The sequence below is a fragment of the Diaporthe amygdali genome (assembly GCF_026229845.1).
Source record: "Diaporthe amygdali strain CAA958 chromosome Unknown NODE_1_length_4327563_cov_65_473760, whole genome shotgun sequence".
Taxonomy (NCBI): domain Eukaryota; kingdom Fungi; phylum Ascomycota; class Sordariomycetes; order Diaporthales; family Diaporthaceae; genus Diaporthe; species Diaporthe amygdali.
Window position 1 is genome coordinate 3,830,936 of NW_026517021.1, and position 12,326 is coordinate 3,843,261.

Consider the following 12,326-nt stretch of genomic DNA (forward strand, 5'->3'; position numbering starts at 1 on the left):
AAATACTAAGATGAGTGGCCCGCACTTGCTAAACACTACCTTGATGTTTAATCAGACCAGGAGACAAGAGGTCTTGTTGGCCTAGACATTCGGCCAAGAATAGAAGACCAGCGGATGCTGGAGTGTACATTTGTCAAGTGAATAGCATTTTCATTACAAATTTAAGCAAGAGATTGCAAAGTTGTCATCGGGGCCCAGTACGATATAGCACTGTTGCTGAGTGTCTATAAAGGTGACTCCTGCACTCCGATGGACCCAACCATTGCTCAGCTTTTGATCAATCACTGCATGAGCAAATATACCAGCGACTAAGATGTATCGAAACACCATTAACTCGCTATTTTGCGCTGGTTTCGCCTCTTCCGCTGCAACCTCCAACAGTAAGCCTTTGAGTGAGCTATACGAATAAGAGTCCAAGTTGTGGCTGACATCGACGCAGTCAACAGTACATTCGACTGGGATTATGCCGTTGGAAAGGCTAATGATGTTCTGGCCGAACTCACGGTCGAAGAGAAAACTGCTGTCGTTACTGGTGCGAACCCTTTGACTGGACTTGGATGCATCGGTAGCATCGGCGCAATCCCACGTCTCAACTTCTCTGGAATTTGTTACTCAGACGGATCATCTGGCGTGAACCGCGCCGATCTTACCAGCGTCTTTCCAGCTGGATTGACGACTGCCGCAACATGGGATCCGGATTTGATGTATCGACGTGCCGTAGCCTTGGGCGAAGAGTTCAAAGCGAAAGGCATGCATGCCTGCCTTGGGTGAGTCTTCTCATCCCCACCCAAAGCAAGAGTCGTTGTGCTAACATGCTGACTCTAAGTCCCGTTGCTGGTCCGCTTGGGCGCCACCCACTGGGCGGTCGTGTGTGGGAAGGGTTCTCTGCAGACCCTTTTCTCACTGGCATCGCCATGGACCACTCTATTCGAGGCTTGCAAAGCACCGGTGTTCAGGCAATCGCAAAGCACTTTATTGGCAACGAGCAAGAGACGCAAAGGACGAATGTGACGCTTCCAGATGGATCCAATATCGACGCAGTTTCGTCTAATATAGATGATCGCACTCTCCATGAGCTGTACCTGTGGCCGTTCATGGATGCTGTTCATGCGAAGACAGCTGCAGTAATGTGTAGCTACAACCGTTTCAATCAGACATACCTTTGCGAGCACTCCAAGCTCTTGACTGGCATCCTCAGAGAAGAGCTGGGGTTTGAGGGCTATACCGTCTCCGATTGGTATGCTACGCATTCAACTGCCGCCTCCATCAACGCTGGTCTGGACTTGGAGATGCCTGGCACAACCGTGCCCGGACAAGGCGTTTCTTGGTTCGGAGACCACGTCAAGACAGCCGTTGATGATGGCAGTGTTTCAACAGATAGGCTGGATGAAATGGTCCGTCGAATCTTGACCCTTTACTACCTACTGGGACAAGACGACAGCAGCTTCCCGAGTCTCGACCCCTCAAGCCTCTCTGTCATTGCATCTCAGTATCAACAAGACTTGGGCGATCTCGTCGCCAACCCACCCGCAAGAGACGTTCGAGGTGACCACGCGAAGCTCATTCGAGAAATCGGGGCTGCAGGGGCTGTGCTGTTGAGGAATGTCAACGGCACGCTGCCGCTCACCAACCCTCAGAATATTGGAGTCTTTGGTAATGATGCTGGCGACTTGACTGACGGTCTCGTCTATCAAGACCCCCCTGCGACAAACGTAGGCTTCGAGTACGGAACTTTGGACATTGGCGGGGGCTCCAGCAGCGTTCGACACACGTACGTGGTAACACCACTGGATGCCATCAAGGAGCGCGCCAAGGACATCGGTGCCCGTGTGCAGTATATCCTCAACAACGATCGCCTCGCCGCTGGTGACTTCCACAGCATCTATCCCACACCCGATGTCTGCATTGTCTTCCTCAAGACGTTTGCTGCGGAGGGTTTCGATCGAGTCTCATTTGAAGCGGATTGGAACTCTACATCGGTGGTCACACAGGTTGCAAATATGTGTAACAACACTGTAGTGGTCACTCATTCTGTCGGCATCAACACCATGCCATGGGCAAGTCATCCCAATGTTCGCGCGATTATCGCTGCCCATCTACCTGGCGAGCAAACCGGCAACTCAATTGCGGATGTCCTCTGGGGCGATGTAAATCCGTCCGGCAGACTGCCATACACCATACCTGCCGCCGAGGAGGATTACAACATTCCCATCACTAACCTCACCAGCGATGAGGTGACCTCGCCTGACGCCTGGCAATCCAACTTTACTGAAGGGTTGATGATTGATTATCGCCACTTCGACGCAATGGATATTAAACCTTTGTACGAGTTCGGGTTTGGGCTCAGCTACACCACATTTGAGCTGGAGTCAGATCTTTCCGCAGAGCTTCTGGCAGACGCGGTGCCAGAGCCGGCTCGCGCGAGCAATCAGTCGTCTATTCCCCTCGGCGACCTTTTCGCGCCAGTTGCCAACGCGACGGTACAAGTGTCCAACACCGGCAACCGAGGCGGCGCAGCCGTTGTGCAGCTATACATGTCGATGCCCAGAGACTCGGCGCCTCCTGGTACCCCTATCAGGGTTCTCCGGGGGTTCTCCAAGGTCGAACTTGGTCCAGGAGAGATCCGCGATGTCGCTTTTGAGTTGAATCGCAGAGACCTCAGTTTTTGGGATACTAGTGCTCAGACATGGCGCATCCCAACGGGCAAGTTCCAACTCGACGTTGGTTTTAGCTCCAGGAACCTGCCAAAATCAGCCGAGCTGTACATTCTGTGAGGCGCGGTGGTGCTGGAACAGAACGTATGTGACCCGTGTGCTCCTTTGGGTCTACTCACTTCATCTGCAAGGTCTCTCACCAATTTGTCTTCTTCCACACGTGTCATCAGCTGTGTACATGTAATTTACCTAATATTCTATCATTCTATCTGAAATTATTCTCGTCATTTGACTCGTTAAAAATATGTCCTTGCTTGCTTCGCAAGGCTTTGTTTAATAAGAAACTGAGAATAAAGAAGCGTCCAAGTCGGCCAGGGTGCTCCGTCCAGACAAGATCCAATGTCTTTCCAATGTCCGAGAAGAAATGAACTTTATAATTCCATACAACCATGGAGAAACATTTCTTATACCTGTGAAGTTATAGTAACTAAATTTCATGAGAAAAAGGTGTAGCAAAATCCAGCACATTGCAGTATTGAGGTGCCACAAATGTGGTTTTGGTAGGACTTAATGCATATGAGAGTGCAGGGCACGCGATGCAACTACTGCTGCAGCTCAATGTACACGTGAGTCGTCAGTCGAGCTTGGTACTTCTTTGAGAGGTCCTCATGACTGACTTTCAAAGCAACCCTGAGAAACATGCGTATGTGGTGATATAAGGTGGCACATGTGTGCGATAATCAGTAGCACGCAGTCAGTCCGTGCATAAGGGGGGGGGGGGGGGCGTGGGGGATTGCGCTTGTCTGCTTGGCGGATCGTCCAGCTAGCGGTGACGCCACAGGCCATGTCTCACCCAGTCAGTTCCCAGACCGAGTCGCAATGAGGCGATCAGATTGCCGGCGCGCCCACACTTGCCCATTGACGATGGCCCTATAGCTAGACTAATTGATCGCCCGGTTTTGTACATATTATCAGGTCGATATTCTTTCCACACTCTTATCCCACCCCAATGTGCGGCCAATACAGGTAGCTTCAGCCACCATTCCACCCTACGATCAATCCCGGAAACATCCCTCCTCCTCTGTGCAAGATACGAGAAATACCGACACCGACTACACTAGGCCGCTTGCGCATGCCCCGGCAGCAGCAGCAGCAGCAGCGATAGTAGACCGAACCGCAGCAACGGCCCTGCCTGCGGCCTTGACAGGTACCTCGAAAGGAGGGGGGAGTACACCAACGAAACCATCTGCCACGGGGGAGAGAACAGATTATTCCGCCGCACAGGAGCAGTACGAGCTCGCCGATTACTCGCACATTCGGGCGCGCCAGGAGCTTCAAGACAAAGAGGCGAGGCGAGCTACAAAGTACACCACCAAGCTCGCTGAGCTCGAAGAGGCATTCGAAATGAAGTAGGCTCCCTGAATGGCTCCTCACGAGGCTATCAGCTGGAATTGAAGGGCCAGTCCAAGGATCGGATAGACAAGGCCAGCAGACTGACAGTCGTGTCGTAGGTTCGCTCATTCTATCCAGTTCAATGCTGTGCCGGACTGGACCAGCCATTACATCGCCTACAGCAACCTCAAGAAGTTGTATGTTCACCCTACCTGATTTGTGCCCTCTCAACAGTCCAGCAATCACATGGTGAAATGTCCTACTGACTCGTACACACGTCACACAGAATCTACCAGCTCGAGAAGACAGTCCATCAGTCTAGCGCACAGAATGGGGACGCCGAGTCGAGACCCCTGATACAGTCCGAGGACCCAGACGCCGTTTTCAAGCGTGCGCTGGACGTCGAGCTCGAGAAGATCAGCTCCTTTTACCAGCTCAAGGAGAGGGAGCTCAACGACGACGTGAACGACCTCCTACGTGACATCGGGGATTTCGAATCGGAGGAAGATGAGGACAACGATAGGCCCGTGACACGGAGCGCCAACGGGCCAAGTCGGCAGATGGACCGAGCTCGGCAGGGCCGTCGCCCGAGCTCACACAGCCAGCACTCGACCGAGGATGGCGTGGAGGACAGTGACGATGATGAAGACGGCGACGAGACCACGGCGCTCACTGCGCCCACCTCACGGAAGCGCCGCGTGAGCTTGCTCGGCGGACGGCGGAAGTCGCTGGCCGGTCCAGCGACGGATTTGACGGCGTCCACGGAACTGACCCGATCGCGGCGGCTGAGCCTAGGCTACGATGACTACGAGCAGGCCGTCGTGTACTCGGGCGGGATCATGCTGAAAAAGCGCATTATCTCTCTCTACGTGCAGCTATGCGAGCTGAAGAGCTTCGTCCAGCTGAACAAGACTGGGTTCAGGAAGGTGCTCAAGAAGTTCGACAAGATCCTCGACCGCAACTACAGGCCACTGTACATGGACAAGTACGTCGAGCCGGCGTACCCGTTCCAGCACGGCACATTGAGGGGACTCGAGGAGACCATCTCCAAGATGGAGAAGGCCTACACGGACATCGTGACGAACGGTGACTATGAGGCCGCCAAAAAAGACCTACGGTCTCACCTCCGTGAGCACGTCGTGTGGGAGCGCAACACCGTGTGGAGAGATCTCATCGGCATAGAGAGGCGCGCCGAGGCAGCCAGTCTCGGCCAGACGCTGTTGGGCACCGGCGGCAAGCCGCTCAAGACACGGTTGCAAGGAGACGATGAGCAGTTCCCTGATACTAAGGAGATCTCAACGCCGATCGGCAGGTTCACGTGCCCGGTATGGCTCTTCAGCTCGGGCATGTTCTTCCTCCTTACTGCTCTGGTCGTCTTCTTCGTCTTGCTGTTCATCCCGATCATGACGAAGCCGGAGCAGCAGAATTGTCTGGCCATGCTGGTCTTTGTCAGTTTACTTTGGGCCACAGAGGTAGGTCGAACCCCTTTTAAGAAGGCAAGAACAATAATGAAAGATCACTGACACCAACTTCCAGGCGATACCTTTATTTGTCACATCCCTAATGATACCCTTCCTTTGCGTCGTCCTTAACGTGGTCGTAACAGAAAGCAAGCCGAGGGAGAGGCTTAATTCCAAGGATGCCACGGCCTACATCTTTGCTGCGATGTGGACTCCGGTCATCATGCTGTTGATTGGTGGCTTCACGCTCGCTGCGGCTCTGTCCAAGTGCAAGATCGACAAGCGCATCGCGACATTCGTTCTGGCCAAGGCCGGCACGAAGCCGAGCACAGTAATTCTCGCGAACATGTTGGTCGCTGCCTTCGCCAGTATGTTGGTCAGCAATGTTGCAGCTCCTGTTCTGTGCATCTCTATCATCGAGGTTTGTCCCGCGTTCATCCCCAACGTAACCCTACGTCGGCGCTGAGAACTAACAAAATCAAACCAGCCTATGCTACGAAACCTCCCCTCAGACTCCAACATGTGCAAGGCCCTCCTGATGGGAATTGCGCTTGCATCCAACATCGGCGGAATGCTCAGCCCCATCGCATCCCCTCAAAATGTTGTCGCAATGGGCATCATGGTGCCGGAGCCTGGGTGGGGCCAGTGGTTCTTTATTGTTATCCCTGTCGGCATCATCTCCATCGTGCTCATCTGGATTCTGTTGTTGGTGACCTTCCATCCCGGCCGGGGGACCACAATCGTGCCCATCCGCGAGCACAAGGAGAAGTTCACCGGCGTCCAGTGGTTTGTGACCATCGTGACGGTCGCCACTATAGCGTTGTGGTGCGCGAGCCACCAGCTCGAGGGCGTCTTTGGTGACATGGGTGTCATCGCGATCATTCCCATTGTGCTGTTTTTCGGAGTCGGCATCCTGACAAAGGAGGACTTCAACAACTTCCCCTGGACCATCATCATCCTTGCCGCTGGTGGCCTATCACTCGGCAAGGCCGTCAAATCATCCGGCCTGCTCGATACGGTCGCGATAGCCATATCCCACCGTGTCGAGGGCATGAGCCTGTACGGCGTGCTAGTCGTGTTTTCAGCCCTTATCCTCGTCATCGCCACATTCATCTCGCATACCGTCGCCGCTCTGATCATCCTGCCCTTGGTGTACGACGTGGGTGCAAGCATGGATGAGCCACATCCCAACCTACTGGTCATGGCTGGTGTGCTAATGTGCTCTGCGGCAATGGCGCTGCCGACGAGCGGATTCCCCAACATGAGTAAGTGCCTCCCTCAATCCGACAATATTACTGTTGGTATGTGGATTTCTCGCTAACATGACCACTCTTTTTGTAGCTGCCATTATGAAAGAGGACGCCACGGGTCAGAGATACCTCCAGGTCAAGCACTTCATCAGTAGGGGCGTGCCGAGCAGTCTTATCACGCTCGTCGTTGTGGTGACGCTTGGTTACGGGGCGATGAGAGTCAGTGGAATGTGAGCGTATTTTGCTTTGTTCGAAGGCTTTGCGTAGATTGTTTAGATAGCATTGCACGGCATCACTGGTTCGAGGTGCTGTTGAAGTGGTCACATGGAGACGGCGCATGAGGCGAGTCTGACCAATTGGATGTGTTGATTGCATATATCAACAGCAACGTAGTATTTGGTGCGGGTATAATTGCAAGCATAGAATGTGAACATCCTCTGAAGATTCTTTCCTGGCTGTCGTGAAAAAAGAACACAAAAACAATGAAATGTAAAACAGTGTCTTGCTCTTGGTAGGACAACGACCCGAGGGGGAAAGGGATCATTGTGATGATGTTGTGGTTGTTGGTGAGAGCGGCCAATCGGCAAGGACCCGCTCGATAGAGACTAAACACTCCGTCCGCCCCCATGCGATGCGGTCATATGCGCGAACCGGAGCTCTCTCTTCACTGTCTACAGGGATTACGAAGCTCCACGAACAGCTGTACATACGGGCCTTGCGACTCACCCAAAGATAACCGTGTCCCATTCAGAAGCGTGTCGCCCTTCTTTGCCCAGCTTCAGCCTGACTGAACTTGGAAGCCCTGATGTTCTCATAGCATTCCGAGTCCCTGCTGCACGGCCAGCGGCGCACCGGTCGCAGCCATGCTCTCCGCATTCACAGCTCGGTCCATCATCGAGCTCAAGCAGAGGGACAAGTCCAAGATAGAGACGATACTTGCTTATGGTACTTGTGCACCCCTGGCCTGAACCGTGGGTGAAGCACTTACTCACAGTCTAATCCAGGCGACCGCGTTCTCGTCGGCCTCAACACGGGCAGCCTACGTGTCTACCGCCTGAACGACCTCGAGCCTCCATCACCACAAGTGAAACCTACCAATGGATCGTCCGCCTCCCAGGGCAACGCTGCTGTTGGGTTCGATGCCGCCGTCCAACAGGCGCCGCCTCCCAGCGAGACCGCAGCGAAGGAGCCCGCTACGAAAGAGACCGCTACGAAGGGGCCGGCCGCTAAGAAGCCCACCGACCTTCTCCGCGAAGTCGAGAAGTTCTCCAACCGCGCAATCGAGCAGCTCGCCATCATAAAGGAGGCTAGCACGCTGGTGTCGCTGTCAAACTACGCCATCTCGCTGCACGACCTGCAAACCTACGAGCTCGTCGACGGGTGTGCACCGCTGCCCCGCACCAAGAATGCCTCGTGCTTCGCCGTCACGAGCAACATCGTGCGGGACACGGAGACGGGCATCCCAGAGATAATCAGCCGGATGGCCGTCGCGGTCAAGAGGAGGCTGCTTCTGTGGAGCTGGCACGAGAGCGAGCTGGCGCCCGACGTCGGCGAGGTGGTGCTGGCCGAGGCGATACGGACGGTGACGTGGGCCAGCGCCACCAAGGTCGTCTGCGGCATGAACTCAGGCTACGTTCTAGTAGACGTAGTGTCGCACGAGGCCGAGGACGTCGTCGCACCGGGCGCCATCGCCGGTGGTCAGGGCAACCGATTCGGGGCCATGAGCAGTGCCGGCATGGGCTACATGGGCCTCGGGGGCTACGTCCCGCGGCCGCTCGCCACCAAGCTCGCCGACGGCCAGATGCTACTGGCAAAGGACATCAACACGCTGTTCATTACAGACGAGGGCAAGCCGCTGCCCAACAAGCGGCAGATCCCTTGGCATAGCGCCCCCGAGAGCGTCGGGTACAGCTACCCCTACATCCTGGCCCTGCAGCCGCCGGCCAAGGGCACCCTAGAGGTGCGGAACCCGGACACCCTGAACCTCCTACAGAATATCAGCCTCCCCGGGGCGGCCAACCTGCACTTCCCTCCACCAACGGTCAGCCTCGCGCATGCGGGCAAGGGTTTCCATATCAGCAGCGACAGGGCGGTATGGAAGATGGACGCGACGGATTACGACAGCCAGATCGAGGAGCTAGTCAGCTCCGAAAAGTATGACGAGGCGATTAGTGTGCTGGGGATGCTTGAGGATGCGCTGCTCAAAGATAAGACTGAAACAATGAGGGAGGTCAAGATGCTGAAGGCCGAGGTGCTGTTCCGCCAGAAGAAGTACCGCGAGTCTATGGATCTGTTCAACGAGGATGCGGTGCACGCGCCGCCCGAGAGAGTGCTGCGGCTCTTCCCGAGATCAATTGCGGGAGACTTGTCCGGGCATAGCGACGACAAGGACAGCGGCAGTGAGTCGGAGCCGGATGAGACCAACGAGAAGTCGACTGAGCCACAGGATGGTGAGCATGCTAGTAAGGATGCCGATGCGGCTTCTACGGCTGCTGAGGAGACTTTGTCTCCGGCTACAATGGGGTCAGGCTTTGCCAGAATGCTCCTAGGACACCGCGGCAAAGCCAAAGACCCAGAGACAGCGTCGGTTGACTCATCTGCGAAACGCGCAGTGGATAATGATGACGCTGTGAGTGTCAAAAGTAAATCGTCAAAAGCAGGCGATGACAGCAAAACGCTAGAAGGCAAGGACTTGAAGGAGGCTGTGCTCGAGCTCCGAGGCTTCCTCGCTGGGACGCGCGCACGTCTCCAGCGTGTCCTGGACCCTGTCAGCGGCAAGCTCAAGACAAAGCTATCACAGTCTGGCTCGAGCGAGGAGGCCCTGAAGAGCCTGATCAGCACAACCGGCGCCAGGGACGTGTCGGATGACGTGCTAGAGCAACAGCTCCAAGAGACGTTCAAGATCGTGGACACGTGCCTGTTCCGCGCATACATGTTCTCTGCGCCGACGCTAGCCAGCTCGCTGTTCCGCATCCCCAACTTCTGTGACCCGGACGTAGTCAACGAGAAGCTGGTGGAGCACGACAGGTACAACGAGCTTGTGGACTTCTTCTACGGCAAGCGGCTACATCGGCAGGCGCTGGAGCTGCTCAAGCGATTCGGCGAGGGCGAGGAGCCCGACGAGCGCGCACCGTCGCTACACGGCCCGGCCAGGACCGTCGGATACCTGCAGAACTTGCCGCCTGAGATGATCGACCTGATCCTTGAATTTAGCGAGTGGGCGCTGCGTCGCGCTCCCGACATGGCGATGGAGATTTTCCTTGGTGACACCGAGAACGCCGAGACGCTACCGCGCGAGCGGGTCGTGAGGTTCCTCGACGCCATCGACACACGCCTCGAGGTCACATACCTCGAGCACATCATCAATGAGCTCAACGACCTCACGCCCGAGTATCACGAGCGCCTGGTCGACCTGCTGGTGAAGCAGCTTAAGGGCAGCAGCGACCGGGACGCAGAGTGGGAGATGGACATGATCAGGCTAATCGGATTCCTCAAGGGGTCGAGGCAGTATAGCCTGACCCGGGCCTTCACGCTGCTGAAGGGCGATGGTCAGTCTTGCGAACCTTACGCGTATTTTTTGAGCAGAAATGCTAACGTGACTTTCTTCACAGATCCGGCTTTCTATGAAGCCCAGGCTATCGTCCTGAGCAACATGGGCGAGGACAGACAGGCGCTCATGATCTACGTCTTCAAAATGCAGGACTATCACAAAGCAGAAGAGTATGTTGGGCCGTCTCCCTTTTGATTCCATCCCTAGGTCTAGTCTAACCTTGGCATTCCAGGTACTGCAACCGTGTCCATATATCCAAAGAAGTGCCCAAAGAAGTGTCTAGGCCGCCCTCCTCAGGGGCGACAGGTTCTCCTGGCGCATTCAAAGCAAATAAGCCCTCCCCGGTGTACGAGGAGAAGAAGGACGAATCAGGCCCGTCCATCTACCAGACCCTGCTGTCACTGTACCTCAACCCGCCGCCGCCAAACAAGCCAAACCTCCCACCGGCGCTGAGCCTTCTGTCTAAGCATGGCTCGCGCCTCCCCGCCGCGTCCACGCTGTCCCTGATCCCGGACACGCTACCGGTGTCGGACCTAGTCTCGTACTTCCAGGGCCGCATCCGCTCGGCCAACTCGGCCGTCAACGAGAGCCGCATAATTGCGGGGCTGCGGCAGACGGAGCTGGTGGCCAGCCAGGCGCTGCTGCTACTGGGCGACGGCGTGCCTGGAGGCCAGGGCGGGCGCAACCGAAGGGTGATCATCAGCGACGAGAGGGTGTGCGGCGTGTGCCACAAGCGGCTGGGCGGCAGCGTCGTCGCGGCGCTGCCCGATAACTCGGTGGTGCATTATGGGTGCCTCAACCGGAGCGAGAGGGCCTTCTCGTCGGCAGTCGGGAGTGCGGGCGCGGGCACCGGCATGAGCGAGAGCGTGCGTAGGGCGTCGACTTGGTCCAACGCCTCGAGCTGGTCCAACCCGCCCATGAGCACGACGACTGGGCCTTGGAAGACTGGGAGGAGCGGCGGAGGTTGGGGTGCTCCTCCTTCGCGCGGGGGGTTCGATGGTTGATGACAGCCAATGTTTGCTTGTGTAGTGTAGCAAGAAGTATATCTCGTGTGTTGGGACTTAGGTGGCGCATCGCATAGTCGAGGAGCATTTTAGCAATACCCATCGTGCTTCCTTTTTTACTTTCTCCTTGGTACTAATGGCTTTTGTCCTTCAATCCTCTTCTTGCACCTCCTCGCCATAATTTTCTTCCTCCTTCGCGTCATCGGCCGCGACCTTGCCGTTCTTGCCGGCCTCCCTAGCCTTGTCCTCTTCCATCCGCTGGGTGAGCTCCTTGTTGATCTGGTCCTGCATTGCTGCCGTGGCTTTGCGCAGGTCGCTCAGGTACTTGGTCTTGTCTGCGACGGTCGGGTTAACCGTGCCGGATGCGGGCGCCTGCAGATCGTGGGTGGTGGTGAAAGGCGCATTGCTAGGAGATGAGTAGGTCCCAGTGAGGGACAGCTTCTGGTTGTTGGTGGCCATCTTTGTTTGTCGTAGAAGAGTGCAAGAGGAAGAGGAGTTGTCGTATGCTCGAACAATTGTCCGTCTCGAAGTGGCAGTCTGCTACGTGACGAGGTCAAGGGAAAAACTCCGCAACAGTCAAAATGATATACCTTGGCGAAGATCGTCGGCGGGCTTGTGGGAAGGTACCTTGGAATGTTTTCAACGAAGCTTTGGGAGGCTGAATAGTGGGGTAGAAAGAGCAGCAGAAGCAGAGCAGGGGTCCAGGTGTGAACACCAAGGAATGGGGGATGCGGTCATCGGCAGGATCCCTTGCCCTCTGGCCTCGACAAGGGGTTTAATGGCGAGGATCATTGATGGGTTGGTGGGTGGTCGCAGCCAAGGCCACGGACGGTTTGCCCGCCTCCCACTCAGCCAGACGGACGCCAACCACCTTAGCCTAGAGACGGACGCTTGTGAACAGAAACTCACTCAGCTCTTGACAAGACGCACGAACAGTCATTCTCCCTCACTGTCTCCTTCTATTGCTCTTACTCTTGCATCCTCCCTCCGATCAACCCGGCGAGCGATCATCCGCG

General features: G+C 55.8%; 2 protein-coding genes across 2 annotated transcripts; one reads left to right on the forward strand and one right to left on the reverse strand.

The window, feature by feature from the left end:
- Positions 1 to 313: 313 nt before the first annotated feature.
- Positions 314 to 11,310, forward strand: J7T55_006740 (SPX-domain-containing protein; the record flags this gene model as incomplete). The annotated part of the gene is made up of 14 exons (XM_053131997.1): positions 314 to 380; positions 440 to 767; positions 827 to 2,770; positions 3,340 to 3,357; positions 3,776 to 4,063; positions 4,166 to 4,243; positions 4,333 to 5,518; positions 5,583 to 5,927; positions 5,994 to 6,771; positions 6,848 to 6,986; positions 7,574 to 7,701; positions 7,761 to 10,304; positions 10,368 to 10,476; positions 10,539 to 11,310. The coding sequence occupies 14 exons, from the start codon at positions 314 to 316 to the stop codon at positions 11,308 to 11,310; spliced, it is 8,724 nt and encodes a 2,907-aa protein (XP_053001503.1).
- Positions 11,311 to 11,460: 150 nt separating this feature from the next.
- Positions 11,461 to 11,769, reverse strand: J7T55_006741 (gon7 family protein; the record flags this gene model as incomplete). Its single annotated transcript, XM_053132008.1, has 1 exon — positions 11,461 to 11,769. The coding sequence occupies one exon, from the start codon at positions 11,767 to 11,769 to the stop codon at positions 11,461 to 11,463; it is 309 nt and encodes a 102-aa protein (XP_053001504.1).
- Positions 11,770 to 12,326: the final 557 nt, after the last annotated feature.